Source organism: Leucopleurus acutus (genome assembly GCF_964270905.1).
Source record: "Leucopleurus acutus genome assembly, chromosome: 9".
Classification (NCBI taxonomy): Eukaryota; Metazoa; Chordata; class Mammalia; order Artiodactyla; family Delphinidae; genus Leucopleurus; species Leucopleurus acutus.
Window position 1 is genome coordinate 50458776 of NC_139144.1, and position 26144 is coordinate 50484919.

General features: G+C 39.6%; 1 protein-coding gene across 1 annotated transcript in view; it reads left to right on the forward strand.

Moving 5' to 3' along the window:
* The window catches only part of PON3 (paraoxonase 3), a 33805-nt gene extending 16909 nt beyond the window's left edge, over nucleotides 1-16896 (forward strand). The window contains exons 4-9 of the mRNA XM_082846103.1: nucleotides 2070-2235; nucleotides 6871-6997; nucleotides 11824-12024; nucleotides 13010-13091; nucleotides 13336-13464; nucleotides 15913-16896. Coding sequence (XP_082702229.1) covers nucleotides 2070-2235; nucleotides 6871-6997; nucleotides 11824-12024; nucleotides 13010-13091; nucleotides 13336-13464; nucleotides 15913-16071 — 864 coding nt within the window. The 3' untranslated portion in view covers nucleotides 16072-16896. The remainder of the gene's footprint in view (nucleotides 1-2069; nucleotides 2236-6870; nucleotides 6998-11823; nucleotides 12025-13009; nucleotides 13092-13335; nucleotides 13465-15912) is intronic.
* Nucleotides 16897-26144: the final 9248 nt, after the last annotated feature.

Here is a 26144-nt window from a genome sequence, read left to right on the forward strand (position 1 = left end):
TCAAATCATTTCCATTTCCAGACCACCCAGTCCTTCTACTAGCTGTCAGTGCCTTCACATTCCCCCAAGCTCCCACGGTACTTGCTGTGGTGTTCCACCTTGAGCTGCCTTCCTGAGCAATATTCTCTACTGTCAAACCTTTCTTTATGGTGTGGCAGAAAGAGGCTGTACAACTAATGATCTGAGTGATTTAGGCAATTCACTTCTCTGGGCTTAATTTTCCTTAGGTGAAAAAGGGAAGAATTAGATGTCTCTGACTTTTTTCCCCCAGTGTTACTGGACTTGGTGACAAATTGACTATGGAGGGAAGGGTAGACTTGGAGACTCAATTTTCTGGCCTGATGTTGGGGACAGCAGTGATTGCCTTAACAGAGAAGAATAGATACAAATGAGATCAAGGATTCTAGGAGAGATGATTCTGGTTTTGACCATTTGATTTTGAGCTGCCCTTAGGAAGAAGTTGGGATGCAAGCTAGGGCTCCAAAGAGGGGTTCCAGGGAAATGTGCATATTTGAAAATCACTGGTATAGAAGAAATACCTGTAACCTTATAAATAAGAGCTACAAGGGAAGAGTGTAGAATGAGAAGGAAAGAGGGATGGATGAGGACAGAGGAGGAAAGGGCAGGAAAAGAATTTAGACTAGCCCTATACAGTATAAGAGCTAGAACAGGGCAAAGGGACTTGGCAAAGAATTTGATAAGGAAGCAGTAAGCAAAGAGTGAGTCTTCCTTAGGAGATGGGCTCTTGACTGACGATGGCAGATTCGAGCTCTGGAAGCAGAAGTTTGTGGCTAGGGACATGCCGATCTCTCCTCTAGGTGTGGTGACTTAAGGAGAGGGAATGATAGAGGGAATAGACCTTCCACTGATGGGCTTCAGTGGCCAGTATTGTCTGGGGAAAGCTAGATTTCCCATAAGATTTAAGCATAGAAGAACTGTTCTAAGAAAAGCTTGAAGATATAGGTGGGGTTGTTTGAAACTGAAGATTGACTACCCCAGGGGTTGGGGGCAGGGAAGGGAGGGACAGTGGAAGGGCCAAGAATAGTATAATTGTAAGTAAGAGTGTGTGTGTGTGTGTGTGTGTGTGTGTGTGTGTGTGTGTGTGTGTAAGAAAGGAAGGGGAGAGGGAGAGCAAAGGAGAAGGTAGAGTAGGAAGAAGGAAGAAGGAGGGAGAGAGAGAGAGAAGGAAAGAATTTAAACTGATTATAAGTGGAAATGAGGGTACAAGGAAAGATAGATACAATATTGTTGATGTTGATATACATCAGAGTGATGGGGGAAGGATACAGGGAGGAAGTGGGCTGAGTTTTGTAATTGGTATAGAATAAACCAACCCCAAGTTTTGACACAATGACCTGGGATGCAGCAAAGGCCCAATACATTCAGGATGCCTATTATTGGTTGATAAACACCTGGTTCTTCCAGGAGAAAGAGCCACTGTTCAAGTTACTGGAATGAACTTTTTACAATATTTGGAGAAAAGGATTCACATCCAAATCTTTGGACATATCTGTAGGAATGAAATAGGTCAGAAATAGTGAACTGTATGAAACTGGTTACCCTCTGTTAATTCTTGGCTGATTATTCTCTTTGTCATGACGTAATATAATGGATGTAGGATGGGAGCAGTGCAATAGACCCATACATCCCTCTCTCTGCTTTGAGGAGCGTTCATTATATATAGAATAGGACTAGAAAGAACCTTCTCAATTAAATATTTTAATTTCCACATTTTATAAATGAGAAACCTGTAGTACAGGCAGATCAAGGGACTCAAACAAAGTAATACAGCTTAGTCTCTTGCATTATGCTTTTGGGTCTCATTCCTTCTCTATATATTAAAAATTGAACATAGGTTCTTCCCATATTCCCATTTGCAGTGGCTTAGATGACATTGGTAATTCCTCAGATCAGATAATGGCAATACCTGACAGTGTAAAAAAATCCCAGAAATCTAAAAGAAATTTAGAGCTTTGAACATTTTTGTTAGGCCTTGAGATTTTAGCTTCCATGTGAAAACGTTGCTTTGATATGTGTATATTTGCATACTTATTCTCTATATTTTAAAGGGATTAAAATATCCAGGCATGCCAAACTTTGCATCAGATGAGCCAGGACAAATCTTCTTGATGGATTTAAATGAGCAAAACCCAAGGGTCCAGGCACTAAACATCAGTGATGGTTTTGACAAAGCATCATTTAATCCACATGGGATCAGTACTTTCATCGACAAAGGTAAAGCTTGAATGCTTAAGAATAAGGGGAAAATGAGGGAAATACAAACCACTCATCCTCAACTCTTCAACATGTATGTGAAAGGAGGGAAGATGCTATTTTACCATGAAGATGTATATTTATAAGATAATAAATATGTATCAAAACATTTTTTAACATCATGTTAAAGAGGGGGAGACTAGACTGTGGTCACACCCTCTTTCTCCTACCCCCTTTTCTTCTCATCTGACCATCAAAACCAGTTGGGATATTGTTCTCAGAAATCTAACATATAAACTAAAGGCCCTTTGAAAATAATCTCGTGACATTTATAAAGCAACATAAAAGGAAACAATGGATGAATTAGACATTGTTAAAATTAAAAACTTCAAAAGACACCATCAAGGAAGTGAAAAAACAACCTAAAGCATAAGAGAAAAAGATGTGCAAATCAGATATCTGATGAGGCTTATATCCAGAATATATAACTTTTACATCTCAACAACAAAAAGACAAATACCCAGTCAAAAAATGGACAAAGGATCTCAGTATATCTTTCCAAAGAGATACACAAATGGCCAATAAACACATGAAAAGATACTCAGTATCCTTAGTCATTAGGGAAATGCAAATCAAAACCATGATGAGATACCACTTCACACCCATAGGGTGATAATTATTTAAAATGACAGACAGTAACAAACATTGGCAAGGATGTAGGGAAACTGGCATCCTCACACTTTGCTGGTGGGATTGAGTGCAGTCATTTTTGAATGCAGTTTGACAGTTCCCCAAAATGTTAAAGGTAGATCTACCATATGATGCAGAAACTCTACTCCTTGGCACATACCTAAGAGAACTGAAAACATAGGTCTATACAAAAACTTACACACATATATTCATAGCAACATTACTCCTAATGCTCAAAAGGTGAAAATAATCCAAATTCCCATGAAATGCTGAATGCATAACCAGAAGGTGGTATGTTTATACAATGGAATATTATTGGACAATAAAAAGAAATGAAGTATTGATGAATGCTACAACATGGATGAACCTTGTAAACATTATCCTAAGTGAAAGAATTCAATGACTAAATGCCACATATTGTATGATTCCATTTATATTAAATGTGCAGAATAGGCAAATTTATAGAGACAAAAGTAGATTAGTGGTTGGCAGGGACTTGGGGGGGGCGGGGAATGGGGAGTGACAGCCAATGGATATGGGGTTTCTTTTTAGGGTGATGAAAATATTCTGGAACTAGATAGTGGTTATGGTTGCACAACTCTGTGAGTACACTAAAAACCACTAAACTATACATTTTGAAAGTGTGAGTTTAATGGCAAGTGAATTATATCTCAAAAAAGCTATTGTAGAAAACAAAGCATAGTTATGAATACACTGTATGTGCTTTAAAACAATAATTTCCAATATTATTTTTTACTTTATAGTTTATAATTCCAGACTAACTTAATTTTTAGATATTTGTGGGTCCACAGATCATGTAGAAGATAAGAATGAAGCCTCACTAGTAGTAACTATTAATACGTGAAGGGAAGGCCAAATGGAAATGTTGCAAATCAAAATTTTTAAATAAATGGTGTTTTAATTCTTCCAAATACATACTGAAGTTACAAGGCATTGTTAATTGTGAAGTTAAATTTGCTAGAGTGATTTAAATGAATAAAAAATGACTAATAATTATCTCAATCCACTTATCCCACCGATCAATGTTTCATTCTTTCCTCTGCACCAACAGACTTGTTCATTTTTAAACAAATGGGTACCTTTTAAAATGCTTGAAATACTATTTTACTAAGTAGGTTAAATATTCCCCTGAAATCTAATATATGATGTTTACTTGCCTAGCAAGCCCTTCTTTAAAAGATAATTGTACCTAACAATTTTATATTGCTTTACAGTTTATAAAGCACTTTATATATATTTTATTCCTCAAAATAAAACCCTGGGCCCAACCTTGACTCTTCCCCTCTCCCTGTCGCATTCAGTCAGCTAGTTACAAAGTTCTGTCCAATTTAACCCTCAAATATCTCTCCAAGCTGCTGACCTCTGCCCATCCTCACTGCACCATCCCAGTCCAAGTCCCCAACATGTCTATCCTAGATTCTGCAGTGGTCCCTGATTGCACTTTCCCTCTTGTACCAACTCAAGCCATTTTTATAAGCAAGCATTATTTTTTATACAAATCTGATCATGTCACTCCCTTCTGAAAATTCACCATATTGTTCCTGTCACTCTGAAGATAAACCCCAAATCTCCAGAATGGTTTCCTAGGTGCTACCCCTACATATTCTGGCATCTGGATGCTCTCTCCAGCCTCAGTGGACACCACTGTCTCCCTGACTCTCTGGACTAGTCACACTGGATTTCCTTTAGTCCTGCAGAATGCTGCATGCCTCAGGGACTTTGCATCTGTAATTCCCTCTGCCTGGAATGTCTTTCCATTTATTTCTGGCTTATTCTTTTTCATCATTCAGGTCTCAGCTTAAATGTCACCTTCTCGGGGAAGCCTTCCCATCATCTTATTTCAGGCTGTGAACCTTGCTATATTTCTTCTCAATGAACTTCCTCTTTTAGCACTCATCAAAATGGTAATTAATGCTTTTTATTAATGTTAAAAGATAACAACATTCTTTCCCTCTCCCACTATTGCTCTATAGTGGGCTCCTTCTCATCTCTAGATCCAAGCTTAACTGTCACTTTTCAAGTGGGTGCAACTGTATGAAGAAGGCATATCTCCCCACTCCCATATTCTTTTATTTACTAATTATTTCCTTCCTGTTTTCTTCTCTAGAATGTAACCATCATAAAAGCATATGTGACTTGTTCATTGCTGGATTCCCAGAGTCTAGAACAGTGTCTGCAGCATGTTAGGTGCTCTGTGAACATGTGTTAAATGAATAAATGAATGAACCCTATGAGTCAGGCAGGGCGCAGATACTGATAGTTTTATAGATGGAGAAATGGAGTTTAGAGACATGTAGTAAAGTGTGACTTCACTTCTGTCATTAGTAAATGGCAATGCCAGAAGTAGAACCCAGATGGTCTTACTTCTAATCCTATGTCCTTAATTCAGGTGAAATTTGGGCTGCTGGCTCTATTTAAATAATTTGAGAGTCATCACTTTTTTGCCTGACACCCAACTAGACATATGATGCTTCATTGGAGAAGGTGTAATGAGTGATCAGATTAGCCTGGAGCTATTTTATTCCATGGGATAGTGTTAGAGTTGGGTTTTTTGTGTTTTTTGTAAGGGGGGAAGGGGAGGTGAGGGTTGGTTTTGGTTTGTTTTTTCTTTTTTTTTTTAAGATGGGACCAGTTTACAGATTAATCCTCAGGCATATAATCAGGCTTTCAGAAGTTAAGTATGTTATGATTGACAACTTATTTTGTTAGTGACCTCCCTTAATTATGTATTTAATTCATAAGGCCAAAACATTACACATAAATTGGCATGAATGAGAAGACAGAAAACAAGTCTTCTCACCAAGCATCTCTTATATGAAAAGAGGCCTTAAGAAGGGGGTAAAGCCAGGGCAGCAATGTATTTTTCATGCTATGTCCAGCAAGAATGTCTTGTCGAAGGGCCATGTGAGGGCTAAATGCTACTCAGGTTCTGCTTGCCAAGTCCCTGGAACAGAATTGCCATGCCCTGGAACAGAGATGGGTCAGACCAAAAGAAAGATTCATCTGCGAGGGAGCACTTTTCCTTAATTCAGGTAAAGGTGCCCATGTGGTTCAGGGGCCCTGGGTATAAGCCCCACATCTCAGGGCTCTGGCTTGCCCCGCTGCATGATTGGAAACCCCATCAAGAAAGGAACTGGGGAGATGAACGCAGATCAAATCCTGAATGGGAGCATGGGCCCAGGCTCTTTCAAACTCCAGAGTGCATCTGACTTAGAACTCCTGATAAGTCAGAAAACAGTACTCTGAGAAGCTAGAGTACTGCCCCCAATCCTGTTCACAGCAGTTCACATTCCGGTATGAGAACAGATAGGTGAACATTCCTGAGGTTGGTTATACCTAAAATTGGCTAATCTATTTTCTTCTACATTTGTATTTACATTCCACGTCTACTGGGTTCATGAATAACTAAATATTGTTACTGCAACCTCAGGCAGGTGACTTGTGTCAGGAGTTCATTCTCTACCTGGGAAATGTTCATTTTAAAATATTTACACAGGCCTGACACTTCTTGAACGTGTGTTGCAACGTAGGCAGTTCTCACAGAAAAGAATTCTCGGCAAAGCTTTGCTTGCTGTACCCACTTCTCTTGTTGAGGGGCCACCTTGGGAAACCACATCCGTGTTTATGCACCACTGTAGTTCTGCATCTTCCTGTTAGAGAGGGTGTGCAGGTGAGGCTGAAGGGAGCATTGCAGAAACATGTGGGCTTGGCTTTGCCACTGGGTGGTGATGAAATTGCTGACGAGTTATTAACCTTCTGAGTGTCAGTTTCTTCAATAAAATGAGGATTCTGGCATTTGTTTGACTTACCTATCAGATGGGTTGCAAGGATCAAATGCAAGATGTATAAGAAAAATCCTTGGACATGACCAAGTTCTACACTAGGTGTAATAATAGTTGCAACAGAAGCAAACTTCTTGGAAATTATGTCTTTTTTCCACTTTAGACCAAATTGTTTATCTTTATGTTGTGAACCATCCCCACATGGAGTCCACTGTGGAGATATTTAAATTTGAGGAGCAACAACGTTCTTTGGTACACCTGAAAACTATAAAACACGAACTTCTCAAAAGGTATGGAATTAAAGTATTTCATTTGCGCCTCTGCTGTGTGCTTTGTTTTCTTTAGTTCACAGCCTTTGTTAAACTTTTGTTTTGAAGCTTTTTCTTCTAAAGCTTTCTAGAGGTTCTCATGGTGACACTGCCCAGCACCTCACTGGAAATTGCTGTATTCGGTATTGAATTTCTTTATATTCTCCAACTTTTTGAAAGCATTTTAACCCTATAAAGTTGCTCTAATTCTATCCTCCATAACACAACAGCGCAGAACCTGCTATTGGGCTCTTTAAACACCCACACCCTTTAGGTGTCCTGGTAGGTTGTATTCTGAAAGCCATACCCATTGGGTGTTATAACCAGCCTCCAGAAGGACCATTCCTTTGTTCAATCAAAGTTTTAAAGTAACATTTGAAAAAAGGCCTGTAGGCCTATATAAAAATTCACATTTATTAAGTATTGACTATGTGCCAGGCACTGTGCCAAAATCCCTAATTCCCTTTCACTCTCACAACTGCCTTTAGTAATAGGCATGAGTAAACAGAGACTTAGAGCAGTTTGGGGTAAGTTACTTACCCAAATTACATAATTTGTAAGTGGTAGAACTAGGGTGTAAACCTTGACCCATCTGAATTCAAAGCTGGGCTCTTAATCACTGTGGCGAACAGCTTTGAGAAAAATTGTAAGTTTTTTACTGGCTAGGTTGCCTGTTTCAAGCCTGTAACGAACAGTGAAGAATCTTTTATAAAATGGATTCAACGCTGAAAGACTGGTTCTAAAACAGTAGAGGTTAATCTTTCCATGAGGTAGAAGAGTAAGGAAAGAAAAGGAAGGAAGTTCATCTTCTCTCCTTTGCTCTCTTTTTCAACAACACATTTGAATTTCTCCCCATAGAATTTAGGGGCAACAAAAGGAGAGGCAGAAGAAGTAAGAGAACTTGAAGTTGTTGACTTTTCCCATGATGCACTGTGCTGGGTTCTGAGGCTCAGTGGGGACCAGGACTGCCACTGCTGGGTGACTGAGAAACTGTGGACAAGTCACTTAACCTGTGCTTCAGTTTTCCTCAGCAAAATGGGGTTTCCCTCAAAGGCCTGACTTACCTACCTGGTGATTGTGAGGGTCAAATGCAATAACATCCCCTGGTGGGAAGAGTGCCTCAGAAAGCACAGCCTGAGGGAAAACTCAAGACACAGCTCCTTTGTTAGGGAGTGCCAGCCCAGGATGCAGAAGTCAGAGACCAGCCTGAGGCAGGGAAAGCGGAGTGTTATGGGTTGAATTGTGTCTCCTCAAAATGATAAGTTGAAATTCTAACCCCTGATACCCCAGAACATGACCTTATGTGGAAATAGGATCCTTACAGATGTAATTAGTTAAGATGAGGCTGTATTAGAGCTGAGTGCGCCCTTAATCCAATATGATTGATGTCCTTATAAGAAGACAGACGGACACACGGGGAGAATGCGTGTGAAGATGGAAAGTGAGATTGGAGTGATGCGTCTACAAGCCAAGGAATGCCTGAGGCTACCAGAAGCTAGAAGAGGCAAGGAAGGATCCGCCGGTAGAACCTTCAGAGGGAGCATGGCTCTGTCAACAATTTGATTTCAGACTTCTGGCCTCCAGAACTATGAGACAGTAAATTTGGGTTGTCTTAAGCCACCCAGTTTGTGGTACTTGGTTACAGCAGCACCAGGAAACTCATATGGGAGAGAGTCTATAGCAAATGCATTGTTAAGCCAGCTACTGCTAAGTGCAACTGACTGCTTGAAACCATGGGATTGCCCTCCAGTAAGCAACATAAACCTCATTTCAAGACAATCTGGCCAAGATAAGAAAGGAAGAGGAGTTTATCCACCCCCGCCCCCCATCTCTCAGTAGTCAGAGGTTTGCCTCAAGGGGTGTTAATTCCTGCACATACCTTTTTACCCATGTGCAAGGCAAGTCTGGTGATATCCTGTGCTTTGAATTTGACACGAAAGCCTGGAAATGGGAGTAAGAGGCCTATAACAGACACGAGGTAAGGCACTATAAGGGTACACTGTGGAAAGTCTGTCAGATCCTATGCAGAGCTGGTTGAAATGGTGCCAGCTGGAATAGGGCAGGCGTGGCTTTGAGGATCTAAAGAGGACCTTGAGAGGTGCCCTGATAAACACATACCCAAGCATTTCAGAGGGTAGAACAAAGTGCTATGGAACAAATTATGAGGGAATTTAACTTAATCTATGGTGATAATACTTTTTGGAAGAAGGACTGCATAAGCTGAGACCTAAAAGACAAGTAGCCCAATAAAATGGGGAGAGTCATTGTACAACAAAACCTCAAAGTATTTCCTGATTCATCCAAATTTTTCTTTCCTAAATTTAATGTAAACTTGTATGGATATAACTGAATCACTTTGCTGTACACCTGTAACTAACACATCATTGTTAACTATACTCCAATATAAAATAAAAATTTTTTAAAATCATAAATGCCATTAGAAAGGGTGACACATTAACTTTATTGACAATATTGTGTATTTTAGAAAGTTGCTGAGTAAAGAAGTTTCACACACACACACAGGTTCAATCTTTTTTTTTTTTTACATTTTTTTCTAGTCATCATCTCTTTTTTTCTTTTCCAAAATAGAAATGATTTTGTTTTAATTGTTGTGAGAATGAGACTTGTTCATTTAAAAATTTCAATGGTATTGAACATAAATAAGAAAGAATAACACTCATAATCCCACCTATGCAGAGAAAATATAAAGGTCAGGATGAACTGGGTCTTGCTACAATAATAGGAAAGAAAAACCCTAGCATCTTTAATGGCTCAAACCCACAAAGTTTTGTCTTGTTTTCATACTCATGCTACATATCCAATGTAGGTGATTCAGGGAGTCAGTTTTATGGTGTCCTCATTTAGAACCTTAAGAGAGGACCACACTCTCATTTATCAGAAAAGTTGCTGGTTACTGTGGAAGAGTGAGTGAAGCATGGTGGATCTTGGACTGCCTCTTAAAGTCTCCCATCTCGGAAGCTACATACATTACTTCATTTTTTTTTTAACTCTTTTTTTTTTTAACATCTTCATTGGAGTATAATTACTTTACAATGGTGTGTTAGTTTCTGCTTTATAACAAAGTGAATCAGCTATACATATAGGTATATCCCCAGATCTCCTCCCTCTTGCGTGTCCCTCCCACCCCTCTAGGAGGACACAAAGCACCGAGCTGATCTGCCTGACCAGCTCTTTATCGGCAACCTGATCATGAGGTGGACAGATCAGAGCTTAAAGATTTTTTTCAAAATTAGGGGAATATGGTGGAGCTGCATATTAACAACAGTGGGAAATTACCCAGTTTTGGGTTCGTTGTGTTTGATGATTCTGAGCCTGTTCAGAAGGTGCTTAGCAACAGGCCCATCATGTTCAGAGGTGAGGTCCATCTGAATGTGGAAGAAAAGAAGACTCGAGCCGCCCAGGAAGGGGACCGCCGAGATAACCACCTGCAGGGACCTGGAGGCCCTCGAGGTGGGCTGGGTGGTGGGATGAGAGGCCCACCCTGTGGAGGCATGGTGCAGAAACCAGGATTTGCAGTGGGAAGGGGCAGTGCTCCAAGGCAGTGAATTGCTCTTCACCGATCTTCAGGCAGCAGTACAAACCCTAGCTCCCACAAAACGGTAAATTTCTTCAGCCAACCTTTGGTATCTTGGAATCTGATCCTAGTCTATCATAAACTGCTTAAGTTTGTAAAATTTTACTTTTTGTGTTAATGGTGTGTGCTCCTTAGCCCCCACCCCCATTTTAGTCCTTCACTTCCAATTTTGTGGAATGATATTTTAGGAAAAATGGATTTTTAAAGAAGAAAAAAAAAAGACTGCATTTCCCTGCTTTACTTGCATATACAGACTGGATTTTTTTTAACAGTTTCCCCAAAGGAATGTTTCTTCCTTATTACTGACATTTGATATGTTTCATTCATTGGAATACTTCTTACTTATTTTCTACATGTTTCAAAATCCTGGGAGAATTACAGGATTTGATAAACATTTTGAAGGCAGGAAAAACCCAAATTGTCTCTTCTTTGAGAGTCAGGACTACCTTCTGGTGCAGAAAAATTGCCGTTGGAAAAATTGACAATTTAGATTCTCTCTGGTATGGTTAAAAATGGAATAAAAGGTGTTAGTGGAGTTTTTCTTTGGATACGCGATCACCAAACAGTTCCAAAACCTACTGTTTTTACCACTGAAATTTAAATTGTGAGATAGGTTTTAAATGTCTAGAATGCAACTGATAAGCTTTTCTTGAACTGTTAGACTTTTTTTTGAAGTAGAGTTTTTTCATGTTTAATTTGTATTTGTAAAAAAAAGAAAACAAAAAAATTTTAAAAATCTGAATAACATAAAACCAGAGCAAAACTGTTGTGCCTTCTATTTATCTTTGATTCCAGTCTTGGCAATTGTTTAAAGAAAAATAATAATAATTTAAAAAAACCTAGATTTCTTCTATCAGGTTCAGAGTGTGTTGGGAATTATAGAATCCCTCTTTCACCTGTAAAAAAAAAAAAACAAAAAACAGTCGCAAGCCAACAGATATAGATTTGAGGTTTATTTGTATACTTGTCTGTTTTTGCTGATTTCTGTGGAAGGGAGGAGTGAGAAAATAACAAATGGCTAAAAGAAAATCCATCAGGGCAATGAAAAGTCATGTACTTTCTGTGGAATCCTTTAATCCACACTAGTTCATGTATACTTTTTCAAACTGATGAATTTATTGGTCTTTGAGATTTAGTGATTTTAAATAGCCCATGGTTTTTTTTCTTTTCCTCTCTCTGTCTCTTTCTCTTTTTTTTTTCTTTTTCATTTTAGTGTGAATGACATTGTGGTTCTCGGAGCAGAACAGTTCTATGCCACCAGAGACCACTATTTTACCAACTTCTTCTTGGTACTATTAGAGATGGTCATGGATCTTCGCTGGACTTACATTCTTTTCTACAGTCCAAGAGAGGTTAAAGTGGTGGCCAAAGGATTTATTTCTGCCAATGGGATCACCATCTCACCAGACAAGAAGTAAGCTCTTTTATAAATTCCAACCCTTTACCCTTGACATTTTCATGGATTCCTTCCCTGAAGAAGCGCTTACTTCCTGAGGCTTAAGTAGTCAATACATGTGTGGAGGGATCCAGCGTGGCCAGGGTTCACAATAAATGTGTGATCTTAAGCCAACCATGCCGTCTTGCACTTTAGGGTCCCCCAACAAAATGCGGGATTTTGACTCAAGGATATGAGGTCCTTGTTCCAGACTCTTATGTGACTAGAAAAGAGTATAAATGCAGGATACCTCTGCCCCTTATGAAGCTAGAAGGTCTTTAATCACTTATACTAAGTTCAGTTACCCAAAAGTTCTTATTGGAGAGGGAGACCCAACTTAGATTGGGCATTGGGATTGTATAAGTTTCAGACTTACTGTTATACTACAACAGAATTTTCTATGAGAAGACATTATTTTATGCAGCATAAAATTTTATGAGAAACTCTTTTAAAGTGTTTTTAAAATGGAAGGTTATTTAAAAAGAAGAGTACCATGAATATTAAATGTAAAGGTGACATAATAAATAGAGATGATCCCTGTGGAAAACTACACTAAGTATTCTTCCTCTTTTTAAAAATAATTGTGACTGAGTTTCATGATCATCTGCTACTTCTTTTCAAGCACGAGTTTCTGGAAGTATAGGCTCTATTGGACTTATGAGAGGTCCGCTTACCTCCATTCAATTTAAAGAATAAAGTGTGATTCATAACTGATGAGACTGAGCCTCTATGTCAGCTAGAAACTCAATTCCATTACCTTATGGTCATATCTCGTATTCAACGCTTACTTAAAAGCACTTCAAGAGTATTAAAAATACCAGTCCATTATCTTTTACTGTAGTTTAGAAAGGCACTGTAGTGGCACTTTGAGCTATTGTGAATTTGTATACTTCTTCTCCAAAATAAAAGTTAGTATCATCTCTCATTACTACTTGCTTAAATGTAAATGTTACTTACTTCAAAGGTATATCTATGTAGCTGATGTACTGGATAAGAACATTCATGTAATGAAAAAACATGACAACTGGGATTTAACTCAACTTAAGGTAAAAGTACCCTGTCTTCCCACACAACGTGTTCTATTACATTAGTTCCCAAGCTTGACCTGGGAATGCGCTCCCTGAATGAAGGAAACGAGACTGTTTTAGAAGAATGTTGGTGAGATTATGCTTGCACTTCTAAAATTCAGTAGCAAAAATCTAATTTCAGGAGCCAGAAGGAGCTGGTGGGAGGGAGGAGGTAGGGAAGAAAGTCAAAACAATGTCTTCACTACTTCCTCTTTGTTGGAAGGTAATCCAGTTGGGCACCTTAGTGGATAACTTAACTGTTGATCCTGACACGGGAGATATTTTGGCAGGATGCCATCCTAATGCCATCAAGCTGCTGATGTATAATACTGAGGATCCTCCAGGGTCAGAAGTAAGTCCTTACACTTCCCTACGCTCATGGGAAAAGCGGCAAGAACAATCAATTTGTTGAGGTGACTTGGGAGAATTTAGCAGGTCATATGTGATGTTCCAGAATTGAACAAATTCTGCATATGGGAAGAGTAAAGATTTGGGGCAGGATGGGGAGATACAGCCCATTAACCCCTTCAAGTCACCTGGTGACTGTTTAACATCAGTGCTAAACAGCATATCCCATCCTTGCAAAGGCTGTACTTGCTATTGGGAATCATGGGAAAATATGAGCTTGATTATTCAAATTGACCCAGATTCCCATATCATAGTTCCAATCAGGATGTAGGCTCTGAGCAGGCCCTAAAGTTAGGCAAAGGGAGAGTCATATATGGAAACATCTTTCATACTGCCCAACAGGAAGCTCCCATGAAAGGGTTTAAACGACTGTAGTCTCATAACAAAATTAGATTTTGCCCACAGGTTCTATTATATATGATAGTGTTGAAGAATGTCTCATTTTATAGATGTTCTTTTAAATCTCTTCTAAAATAATATCATATGCCATTGAATTTTATATGGCATTAGAAATAAAGCATTGCAATTTCTATAGCATTGAGCTTAAGAATAAAAAAATCTCTAGTGAATTTAAATACAGATATAAATTCTTGGCACACATACTAGGAGAGATTTTTTCACAAAAATTTACTGAGCACTTATAATGTACTAGTCTTTATTCTAATGCTTAGAAAATAATCAGAAAACAAAACATACAAAGATCCCTGCTGTTAGGGAGGGAGAAAGACAATGAACAATAAGCATAAGAAATAAGTAAATTAGATAGTAGGTTTGCAAGTGGTAAGTTCTATGGGAAGAAAAAGCATAACAGTAAAAGGGATCAGGATTACTGTGAACAGAGGGATGGCAGGTCTTATTAAATATGGAGACTAGGCTATGACTCATTGAGAAGGTAAAGTTTGAACAAAGAGGAGAATGTTCGAATCTAGGTTTGGGGAGTTGGGAAATTGAGACTCAAATCCCACCCTGGTAATTGGCCCAGTGGGTAAAGTAGAACATACAGTTATTCTGCTTCCAATTTTGCTATTCTTTAGTCTAAAAAAAATTTTTTTTTAAAGATTTGTTTCTTTTATTAACATATTAGTCACAGCTTTTTTTGTTTTGTTTTTGGCTCTGCCACATGGCTTGTGGGATCTTAGTTCCCTGACCAGGGATTGAACCCGTGCCCTCGCCAGTGAAAGCCCGGAGTCCTAACCACTGGACTGCCAGAGAATTCCCTAGTCAACAATTTCTTGACAAAAACCAACAACAACCAAAAACAAAACAAAACAAAACAAAACACCCCAAAACATCAAAAAATATAAAAAGAAACAAAAGTCCAGCCTGAGACTAGAACCTGAAGAATTGTTATCCTAAGCTACCCTGGCCTCAGATATATGCCCCCCAAAGTGATACATATAACATTTCTACAAATGCCCAACAACATCTGCTTTAAGAGAATGAAAATACGATCCATAGAATGATAAGAAAATTGTTTAGACTCTTTTTCTTGTCTCCATTTTCAAGTTTAATCATTTGTTTATTTTAGATAAGACTTCTTTCTTCACAATTACTGACACCCTTCATTTTTGGTGGAGGCTAAAGTTTTCTACATGAGTTCCAGCTTGAGTATTTCCATGTAACAAACCTGAGATAAAGTTGTAGGATCTTTCTCAAGATAAAACAAAAACAAAAAACCCTAAATTCTATTTTAATAAGAGATGTTGATATAGACTCATGACTCATGAAATCCTAATCCTCAATTAAATCCTAATTTAATTCACGTCATGCCCTATTTGAGTGAACTTCATCCAGGCTATTTGGAAACCTGAGCACTTCTGTATTTACTGATTAGCAAACTAAACTGTGTAAATCCTGTGGATCAATAACAGTACTAGGCAGTGATGTGTCAGATTGAATTCCAAAGTAAGCATTCTTTATGCTTCCTTGAGGGAGGGGTCCAGCTGTGAAAACTACCATCTACTGGTTCTGGGTTGGGTTGGCTGGCTAACTGGTTGTCCCTTCATTATCTTGTCCCATGTTTCCCTCCTCATCCTGAATGCCCAGTCAAAGGCAAGAACCTTTCCACAGAGGGAGCAACACTGTTCACTGAAGATTAGATAAGAGCATTCACGGTTCTTACCTCTCTCTACAGAGAAGTCTGAACTATCAAAATTGTGTAAACCATCTGCTGAGGAATTTGGCTAATGTGAGATCACTAGTCCACTTGACTGACTAGACATCGTTAGGACACTGATACTTTCATCAGAAGAAGAAAAAGAAAAGATTGAAGATATATGGATTTTAGCTTATTGATTTCTGAGAAACATATTACTCCTGGAGTATTTGGGAAGGAAAACATCTCTGATGGCTGTTTGTTCATAGTCTACTAATGAATGATCTTTCTTGACAGGTACTTCGCATCCAGAATGCTTTGTCTGAGAAGCCCAGGATAAGCACTGAGTATGCCAACAATGGCTCAGTGCTTCAGGGCAGCTCTGTGGCTTCTGTGTACCAGGGGAAGCTTCTCATAGGCACCGTATTTCACAAAGCTCTGTACTGTGTGCTCTAGAGTCCAGATATTCCAAAAAGTCTACATATTTGGTAAAAGTAAACCCTTAGTTATATAATGACTGGAACTGTAAGTAAACGACAATAAAAATAACTAAATAATAAATTTTTATTGGACACACCAATAAAAATGTGTCCGACTTTTCTCATGGATAGAAGTAAAGAAGCAGAGAGATTATGTAATATCCACCTAATTGCAAGTCAAGATAGTGACAGTCCAACAAGAAACTAAACCTCTTAATTCTTTTTATCTACCACCCCCAATATTCTTTCTACAATAAGATGAGTGAGCTGTGGTAAGTGAGGTGTCCAGCTCACCTAGGGCTCCTTGGTAACTGTGTGGCAAAATTAACCTCCTGCAACTGTGATGTTCTGAGCCTCCTGCAGTCCAGACCAGGAGAAAAGCTAATGTTCAAATATTTATAATTCCCCCTCTCTTCCCTCAATTGCACAAGGCACAAACTACCAATCAAGTGCCCAGCCCATGGATAAAAGCAAGAATTGGCATCATGGGACTGCCCAAAGTCCTCCTTGAACTTGCATTCTCCCAATGTAGACGCAGGAAATCAGATTCTGGAAAATCTGACAAAGACAGACCACACTGCCTACTTTAAGGCAGGGCAGGGCTAATCTGATCTTTGTAACAGGTCTTTATTTGTAGTGATATCTGTATCTTAAGTGTTGTAATCAGCTTGGCTCTGACCCAGGAGATGGTGCCTCAGGACTGTTAAACTCAGCTGCTTTAAACGTGCTCTTCTGGTTGATTCAATAAACACTTATTAAGCAACATTCCATACACCTGGCCCTAAAGAATCTGAAATAAATAACAGTATTGTATTGAAATCTTGTCTTACGGACCAACTCAACCTTAGTTTGATGAGAATGAACAGAAGTGTCCCTTTCTTGGTCAAAAACCAGGACAACCTTTAGGAAATCATTAACAGGACTTAGTATACACAAGCACTCCACCCCCTTCCTTTTTTTTTTTTGCGGTACGCGGGCCCCTCACCGCCGCGGCCTCTTCCGTTGCGGAGCACAGGCTCCGGACGCACAGGCTCAGCGGCCCGGACCGTGGCACGAACCCGCATCCCCTGCATCGGCAGGCGAACTCCTAACCACTGCGCCACCAGGGAAGCTCCACCCCCCCCCCCCTTCCTTTTTTGTGACTTTTGCTGGGGAGTGGTTGGTTAATTTTTTTTTTTTTCTCTTCTGGGGATGGGGTGTTGGGGTGACCTTTTTATTTCCTAAGTCATTTTGCTCAGTTAGATGTAAGTTTTGTTGAAAAGTTTTGTAGCCGGGTAAATTTTTAGCCCATGTAACCCTTTCTGATTTAGACAATAGGATTGCAGTTTCCATTGCTTTAGGGGATGAATGACTCAGCAAAATGTTATAGTCAGTTCTCAGATTTTAATTTTGAGAAGCCTAACCATTAGGGGGGCACAGAGAAAAATAACTAAGAGCATGTATACAGCCAGTTTCGGAAAATATGTCTTATTTTCTGTCCTTAACCCTTACAACTACAAATTAGATAAAGTTTACCAGACTAGGGGGGACATGGAGATCCAGAGATGAGAAGAATAAGTGTATTTAGATCCTGGTGTGTTCCTAAGAATTTGCCCTGCCTTCTTCCCAGGCCAGTTTACGAAAGGCTTCATGATAAAACTCCCAGAGAGATTTGGGGGATCTCATTGCCAGGGACCAATATGTCCTTTCACAGTGAGGGCCTAGAAGGTTACAAAGCTCTGGAGTGTCCCTTCGTGAAGGCACTTCCGATCTTTATGTGTTTATCTTGAGCCTCTTCCCTCACTTGGCTTGGGAGGGAGAGGGATTGCCCCTCACGATAGATGCTGCATTTTGATGATTCCTTGCCTTTTCTTCCCCAGTCTTTCTGTTTAAATTGTCAGAGATGCAGGTAGGGATACTAGGGTGATGAAGAGGAGGTGGTTGAGCTCAGGAAAGAAAATAGTAAAGATAAGCGCAAAAACCAATGTGGTAGACAGCTCCAAGATGGCCCCCAATGATCCTTAATTTCTGGTATTCATTCTCTTGCACAGTTCCCTTCTACATCAAATATGGCTGATCTGTGTAATCAGTAGGATATTCTAGATGTGATGTGTGACTGTCGAGGCTAGGTTATACAAAAACACTTCCATTTCTGTTTTGCTTACAAAAAACTGTGCATAGTGATAGAAGTTTCTGATTGTTTTAAGATGCTAAGCTCTGGACTAATTTGTAATGATAGTCAAAAATGAAACAGAAAACCACATATAATGCAGAGATTAAACAAAAGCCAAAAGTTCATTCTTTAAAAAGATTATTAAAAACTAACACACATCTGGTGAGACTTGCAAAGAAAAAAGAATGACTCAATTATCCAATGTCAGAAATAAAAATAACACATGTAGATGCTATAGATAATACAGAGATAAAAAGAGGGGTTGATGAAACACTTTGTGCCAACAAATGTGAAATTTTTATGAAAAGAACAAACTCCTAGAAAAAAATATAACACTCTATTAATTGGGGTAAGGCTGACCTACTGTAACATACAAAACAAAACATACAATGCCTTAAAAAAAGGATGATCTATTTCTCTTTTATTTTGCAGTTTTCAGGAAAGTGACTGATGAGGCAGCTTCCCTTGATGGGGCCATCCAGAGAGATCACTGATCGGAATTTTGCAGGAAAGAGAAAGCACACTCAAACAGGGCTGTTGAGAGAAGTTCTTTTAAGGGACTATTGACACAATGGTGGGAATGTAGAAAAGAAACTAACAGGAAAAAGTACAACACTCGGTTGTTAGCAATGGAGTGAGAGAGATTGGGGGGGGGTGGGGGCGGGAGTCCAGGGACTCTTTTCCAACCCTAGGTTTGAAGGAACAAGGGGTGGAAGCGGTTACTAGAACCAGAAGAGGGTAGATAAAGTGGAGACTCTCCCAATAGATGCTCTGGTCATTGGTAGAAAGAGGCAGCTAACCTATGACAACTCAGCAGAGACAGCAGAGGGAATAAATATCTTGACTGAACTCCCCTGCCACCCTCCCAACTAGAATCCAGAAGGCAGGGAGCTATTAATGGAGCCCAGAAAGCCTCCAGGACACAAAGCAATGGAGAGTTGCATAGAGAGTGTATCTTGAGCAAAAATAGCTTCATCTTATTGCTGCACCACTGCCTAGGTTACTATAGTTATCTGCATGGTGGAAGGCAGGTCACCCCCATGTCTGTATTTCATCAAACTGGAAGGAGAAAGAGGTTGGAGGATGTCAGGGAGAAATACCCCATGTCTTAAGGCCTAGAACCAGGAATGGTAGTCATTATTTCTACTCCCTTACCAATGGTAAAAACGAATCACATGGCTGTACCTAACTAACTGCAAAGAAAAATGGATGATGTAATATGACTGGGGAGACATATGTTCAAGGAGGAAAAAAATAATAAATTCTAGTGAACAATTAGTGGTCTGTGCCACAGTCCACCTTTTAGCCAACAAATATCCATCTGCACCCTTCTCTTACACATTAGTTCCCTCACCAAGAAATATAATCCCCAATTCCATCCAATTTCTGCATCCAGCTCAAAGCACAGGATCTCTGGGTGATGTTTGGACCTCTGCGTTAGGTCCAGATTTGGCTGCAGGAGGCGGCCTAGAAAATAAAATGATCGTCCCCATAATACATCCAATTACAATGGTTGAGTACGAGCTGAATAACTATAATAAACACTCCTAGTTAAAAAGGAGGAGGAGGAGGAGGAGGAGGAGGATAGAATATACTCAGTAGTCACTGGTCCATAACAATATTATTCCACCAGGGAGGAAATGAGGTGGTTACTTGTCTTGGCATTGGTGTATTTTCCCATGTCCTCTATGAATCCAAATTTTGCCCTTTCAGAATTCTTTCTGGTACATTATGCTCTAAGGCCACATCTAAAGTGAGTCTTGGGAAGACTGTAATTTTAATAGCCTCCTTCTTATAGGTGTAGGTTTGAGAATCTGAGGACATTTCCAGGCCAGAGTTTTGGTTGCTTTTGAAATGTAAGTATCTAGAAATCTGATAAGCTTCTGCATCTATTTGTTTCCAGTAATTGCCATGTGCCAGCAACAACATTCAGATTTCTTTCTGGAGCTTAGTTTTTTAGCCTACTTTACTTCCCGGTTTCCATGTCTACCCACTTCTCTCTCCCTCATTCAAATGCTGTCTCCTTTGAGGCCATCTGAAGGAATAGGTAAAAGGAAGCAATATAATCTCCCACAGGGCTGGCTCCCTTGGCTTTCCTAACTGGGAGGCATTTGGGAAATGCTATGAGCTGTAGCAATTTTACTTCCTGGTGTTGGGGCACAGAACCAAATTTCTAGACCTTCTCTATAGCCTCTGCTTTAGGCCTGCTAGTTCTTACCTGAGCACATAATTTTATTACAGTCCTCCACTAAAAACATTAAGGAACAACCAACCTTTACATATGAACATTCTGGTTGCTCTCTGGGGAAATGGCCGGCCTTTCAAGGTACTGCAGGAAATGGTTTTATTAAATATTTTTGTGAGGAACATTACAAGGATGTCCAGCTTTGTAGCCTGTGATGTTTCTTCAACTCTAACCACATATTTAAGGTTACTTTTAGAACCACTTCTAGGTTCAAATTCCTATATTTTTAAGGTCACGCTAAGCTGTTGTTAACAAAGTGACCTTATTTAGTGGCTTAAAGAATATAGAATTACTAAAAGATAGTACCTCATAGTGGGGGAGAGCACAGATTGTGGAGCCCAATTTTCTAGATTTGAATTCCAGTTCAGTTACTTACTAACTGTGCAGCTCTGGCCTTCTCTGAGTCTCAGTTTACTCTTCTTCAAAATTGAGGTAGTAAGAGTAACTAGCACTTAGGGTCGGTAAGAAGATTAAAAGAGTTAGGATATGTAAAATTTAGAACAGTGCTTGTTATACACTCGTGTTATATACACACTTCCTAATTTTAAAAAGCATTTATAACCTCTGTCACGTCAGAGATCTCAGATGCCTGTTCCTGAGACAGATAAATATGAAAACTCTGATCCTTGTGGTACTCCAGGGGTCTAGTAGTTTTCATGAAGGAGCATGTATTCTGCAGAGCATTAACATCTTCATGATCAATCATCATATTGGATTCCATTATATTGGATTCCATCCCATAGAAAAGGGAAAGAGAGGGTGAGGAGACAGGCCAAACATCTTCAGACCCAACCTGGAAATGGCACTCCTACTGACATTCTATTAATAACAGCATAGTCGTATGTTGACACCTAATTGGAAGGGAAGCTGGGAAATTTAGTTTAGCTGGGGAGCCTTATGCCCAGAGAGGAAGGATTTGGGTAGGTAGCCAGTGTCCTCTATCATAGCTCCTTAAACTGACTCAAGAAGAGTTTGTAAATCATTATAATTCTATTACCGTTAAAGAAATTGAGTTTGTAATAAAAAATTTTAACACTAAAAGAAACTAAATACTAGAGATAATCAAGTGTAAATAAAGTTGAAACGGATAAACACATTGTAGTAAACTCATACAATGAAATAGTACACAGCAATGTATACCACAACTAGAGCTATTTGCAACAACATGGATGAATTTCACAAATGATGTTGAGCTAAAGAAAATCAAAATTAATACATGCGGGGTGATTTTATTTGGGTTGAATTCCGAAAAAGGCAAAATTAAACAATGTTGTTGGGGGATGCATGCTTAGGTGGTTACATTAGAGAGAAGAGGAAGATGATGGTTATCACAAAAGTTAGCGTAGTGGTTTCCTCTAGGGAAGGCGGGGGTTGTTTGTGGTCAGGGTAAGATACAGGGGGAAACTTCCGGAGTACTAGCACTGTTACGTTTCCTGACTTGGATGGTAGTTTGCATTGATATTTCTTTATAATTATTCTATAACTGTGTATATATTTTTTTATACACTCAGGTATATACAATGTATCTCACAATAGATTTTTCATGCATATGGAAAAGCTAAGAACAACTTCAGAAAATAAAAATGAAGGGCAGGGATAGACCTAATAATAAAAACAGTTTAGTATTTGTGCAAGAAAAAACCAAACAGACCAATGGAATAGAACAGAGATCTCAGAAACATATTTCTGTCTAGGGAATTCATATAAGATAAAATTAGCAGCACCAATCAATAGGGTAAGGATGTTTGTTTAGGAAACGGAAGTGGGAGAACCGACTCGCACTATGGAAGGACATAAAATTATGTCCTACCTGACATCACTAGGTAACTACCAACCAAGGAGCAACTCTATAACCTTTAGAGTTAATAGGAGACAACATAGGAGAGTATCTTTATGACCTAAGGACAGGGAAGGACTTCTGAAACAAAGTTTCAAAAATATAAACCCTAAAACAAGAAAGTTGATTGAATGAATCATTGAAATTAAGGATTTCCATTCAGTGCAGGACACCATTGACAAAGATAATAGATGAATATCAGAATGAGAATTATTTGCAATGTTAAACTGACAAAATATTAATAAGTAGAATATATTAGGAACTCTTGAGAATAACAAAGTGGAGATAGTAACCCCAAGGAATAGCAGGCAGATAGTGTGAAGAGGCAACCTGCAGAAGAAGGGAAAAAAATAAAGCACATGAAAAGCTCAGAATCTTTAGTTATCAGAGAAGTGCCAATTAAAACAGCACTCTTAAATTACTTTATACCTATTAGGCCAGCAAAATTAAAAGGCTCAATATTGTCAAGTGTGGATGGGAAGTTAAGAATACAGGGAAACTCGTGCATCATAGCTAGGAGTGTAGATGATTTTGGCCACAATAAATAAGACCCAGAGCTCAAGGAATCATAAGAACTGTAGGATCCAGAGTCATGCCTGCAGCCAAACTAGCAGAGCAGATGCTTGCTATACTGCCTCTTTTTTCAAGGTTTCAAATTTACTCTTGCTCAAGCACTTCTGATTTGAGACACAAAATCACCTCCTGTACTATGGCTTCAAGAGTTATGGAAGTTTAGGTTCTATTTTCCACCTCTTCAGGGTAGGAAGGTGTATTAGAAGAGTGGTATCTGACCCCCCCCCCTGCAAAAAAACCCGCCCACGCCCCAGGTGAAGTTCAGGAACTGGTATTCTATAAAATCTCCCTACATGATCTATTATGTAGCCAGGATTTTAAAACACTGCACCCAAAGGGTGTTGGAAAAGTGGTGGATGGTGCCGAGTTGGTGTCTCCACCACACCATCACAGAAGACCTAGGTGCACATACAGTATTATTGATGTACTTGTGTTCATATTGCTTGTCACAATACTGCAGGAAATTGTCTATAGAAAGAAAACAAATCAATTACTTTTTGCCAAAACTCATTTTTCCCATGCAATGTGGTTGTTCAGAAAGCAATTTGCTGGAGATGTAAATGACCATAATTAACACAGTACAGGGCAAGTCATTCAACTGAAAAAATCCAAGAGGAACATGCTTAAGTAGGAACAGAGAATGTAATGGAAACTTTTAACACACAATTTGATACTCTCTGCAACAGACAGAGCAGAAAAAGCTTGGTCCATCAGGGATGGCTTTGGGAAATGGTGAAATGATTACTTACCACAAAATTGTGTTCATTGTGTTCAAAGCTCCAGACTTTGCCCACTAGAGGAGCCCTGTGGTTTCTAACAGCTAACTGGTATATCACATAAACCTGTAAAATGTCACTGATTCCATTAAGAAGTAAAACCTAAATGAAGTACTGATGGAGCATTCTGTGGACTGTTAGCAATTTTCACTACAGAAAAAATAGTGGCTTCTGTAGTGAATCTGAAGGCTGCCTGTGGGTAGAATGTAAGTTCAAGATCTTTGGAAAATAGATTATGAGTGGATTCTAGAGAAGCCCACTGGTGTTCCAAATAATCACATCATGTGCTAAAAGTCACACAAACACACACATTCACACACACCCATATACACACACCCCATATATAAGTAATGGAAACAATAAGGTCAGATGTGCCCTACCATTAATAGGTTTAAATATTTTGATCCTTTCCTTTTCTTTGTCTTGCTACCCTCACTCCTTTCCAGAATTTTTCCTGATGAGCACTCTCTCAGTAAATCATGTGCTTCTGAAATCCTCTGCTTCTAGGGAACCAGGCACTGACCTTCACTATGATTCCCATTAGCCCAAGAGAAAAGCTAGATACTCACTTTCTCAACCTCTACAGTAGGTTGGATAACTTTTGGCCCAAATATCCTTGTTCTTTTCCATTAGGCAACAACAGAGTATAAACAAATTAACAAGTTGACTTTAGAAACAGTAAGTGATGAAAAAAAATGTGATAATATCAAAAGGTTGCTGGAGGTGGCATGTGCTACTTTTAGCCAGACAGAGCGAAGATAATCTGTTAGAGTCACAGTAAGTGGCTTGAGCTAGGTGTGTACATTTTGGAAACACCAGCATACTGATGGTATGTAAATCCACTGGAATTGATGGGATCACCTTGAGGGAGAATGTAGAAAGAGAAGATACCTCAGAATTAGTCCTAGGGCTTCATCATTTTGAGGTCAGTGACAGGAGGACCCTGCAAAGACGACCAAGAAAGTAGGAGAAAGACTGGGAGAAGGTGGAATCATGAATCCAAGAAAGTATTTAAAAAGAAGGAAGTGGTGATCTGTGCCCAATGTGGTTACAAGTTAAGTATGATTAGGGCAGAGAAGTAACCACTAGATTGGGTAACACGGATGTTATGAGTGGTTTAATAAGAGCCAATTCTGCAGCTGAGTCAAAGGAACACAAGCTATGTTAGAATGGTTAAGTGGAGAATGAGAGATCAAAGATATTCCCTAAAATTAGTTACTGAACCAAACAATCATTTTCTTATGCTAAAATTAGTTACTGAACCAAACAATCATTTTCTTATGCTTATAAATGAGAAAAGATTTGGGCAGGGCTCAGCAGGCATTCATAGAGACAGCACCAACTTCCGGGGAGGGATCTTGTGCCCCACTTTTCAATAGGAAGAGTGTCAAAGAATTTGTTTCCATCATTAATCTGTTACAAGAGGTGGTAAAATGGAAGCAGCAACTGTTCACATGTCTTTCAAAGAGATTTAAGTTTTTTACAGAAGGAGCAGAGAAAGAGAGCAGTAGGTAGTTAGAATGTGGGATCAAAGAGTATTTTCCCCAGAAAACTATGAGTGACCCTAAAGCATGCTGGTATCTAATGGCAATATTCCAGAAAAAAAAGAAGAGGTGGGTGTTGTAGTAGGGAGAAGTTGTAACTGGGACCAAAATCCTTGAGAAGGAAAGAAAAAAAGGGACCCAGAGCAAAGAGAAGAGCCGGCCTTTCATGAACAGGCAACACTTCATTCATGGTAACAGGAGAGAAGGCAGAGACGGGTGTACAGAGGCACCTTCCACCCTGCTTTGCTCAGAAGTCTCCTTGTCAGTGATGCCTCCCGACTCCCCTTTCTTAAATGGTACCTCCAGTACGCCCTATACCCTTCCCGGCTTTATTCTTCTCCATAGAATATGTGCACATCCATAGTGCATATTCGCATTATCCATAGCACTGCATATGCAAGAGTGATATATTTTACTGAGTTCTGGCCCATAGCAGGGACTCAATACATGTCAGCCAAGTGCCTGGAATGAATAAACACTGGAGAGATGCACTTGATGAGCTGTAAAGTCAGGAGTGGTGCGGAACGAGATGCTTGATACCCAGATGTCTGAAGGTGACACACGGTGGTAGACAGGTGAGAATAAAATTATATCTTAGGGGTTCCAATCACAGCCCTCCCTTCCTTCTGTACCTTTTCTGGCTGAGTCACGGTGGGTGATCAAGTTACTGAACCTGCGCCACAAAGATGAGGACCTTGTTAACACAAAGTGAGCGCTCCTCAAAGCCTGGCTCTCCTTTCCCACAGCTCTCCATTTCCTCCAGCCTGCTAGTTCTCCCCTTTTTGCCCGGTCTAGGCACCTAGTTCTCGGTCTCCTCCCTTTAAAGCGCCAGGAGCGTGCAGCTCCAGGCCGCAGGCGCTGGGCCCAGCTCAGGCCGTCGGCGTCGGCGTCGGCGTCCGGGGCGGGCCGCGTGAGCTGCGCCG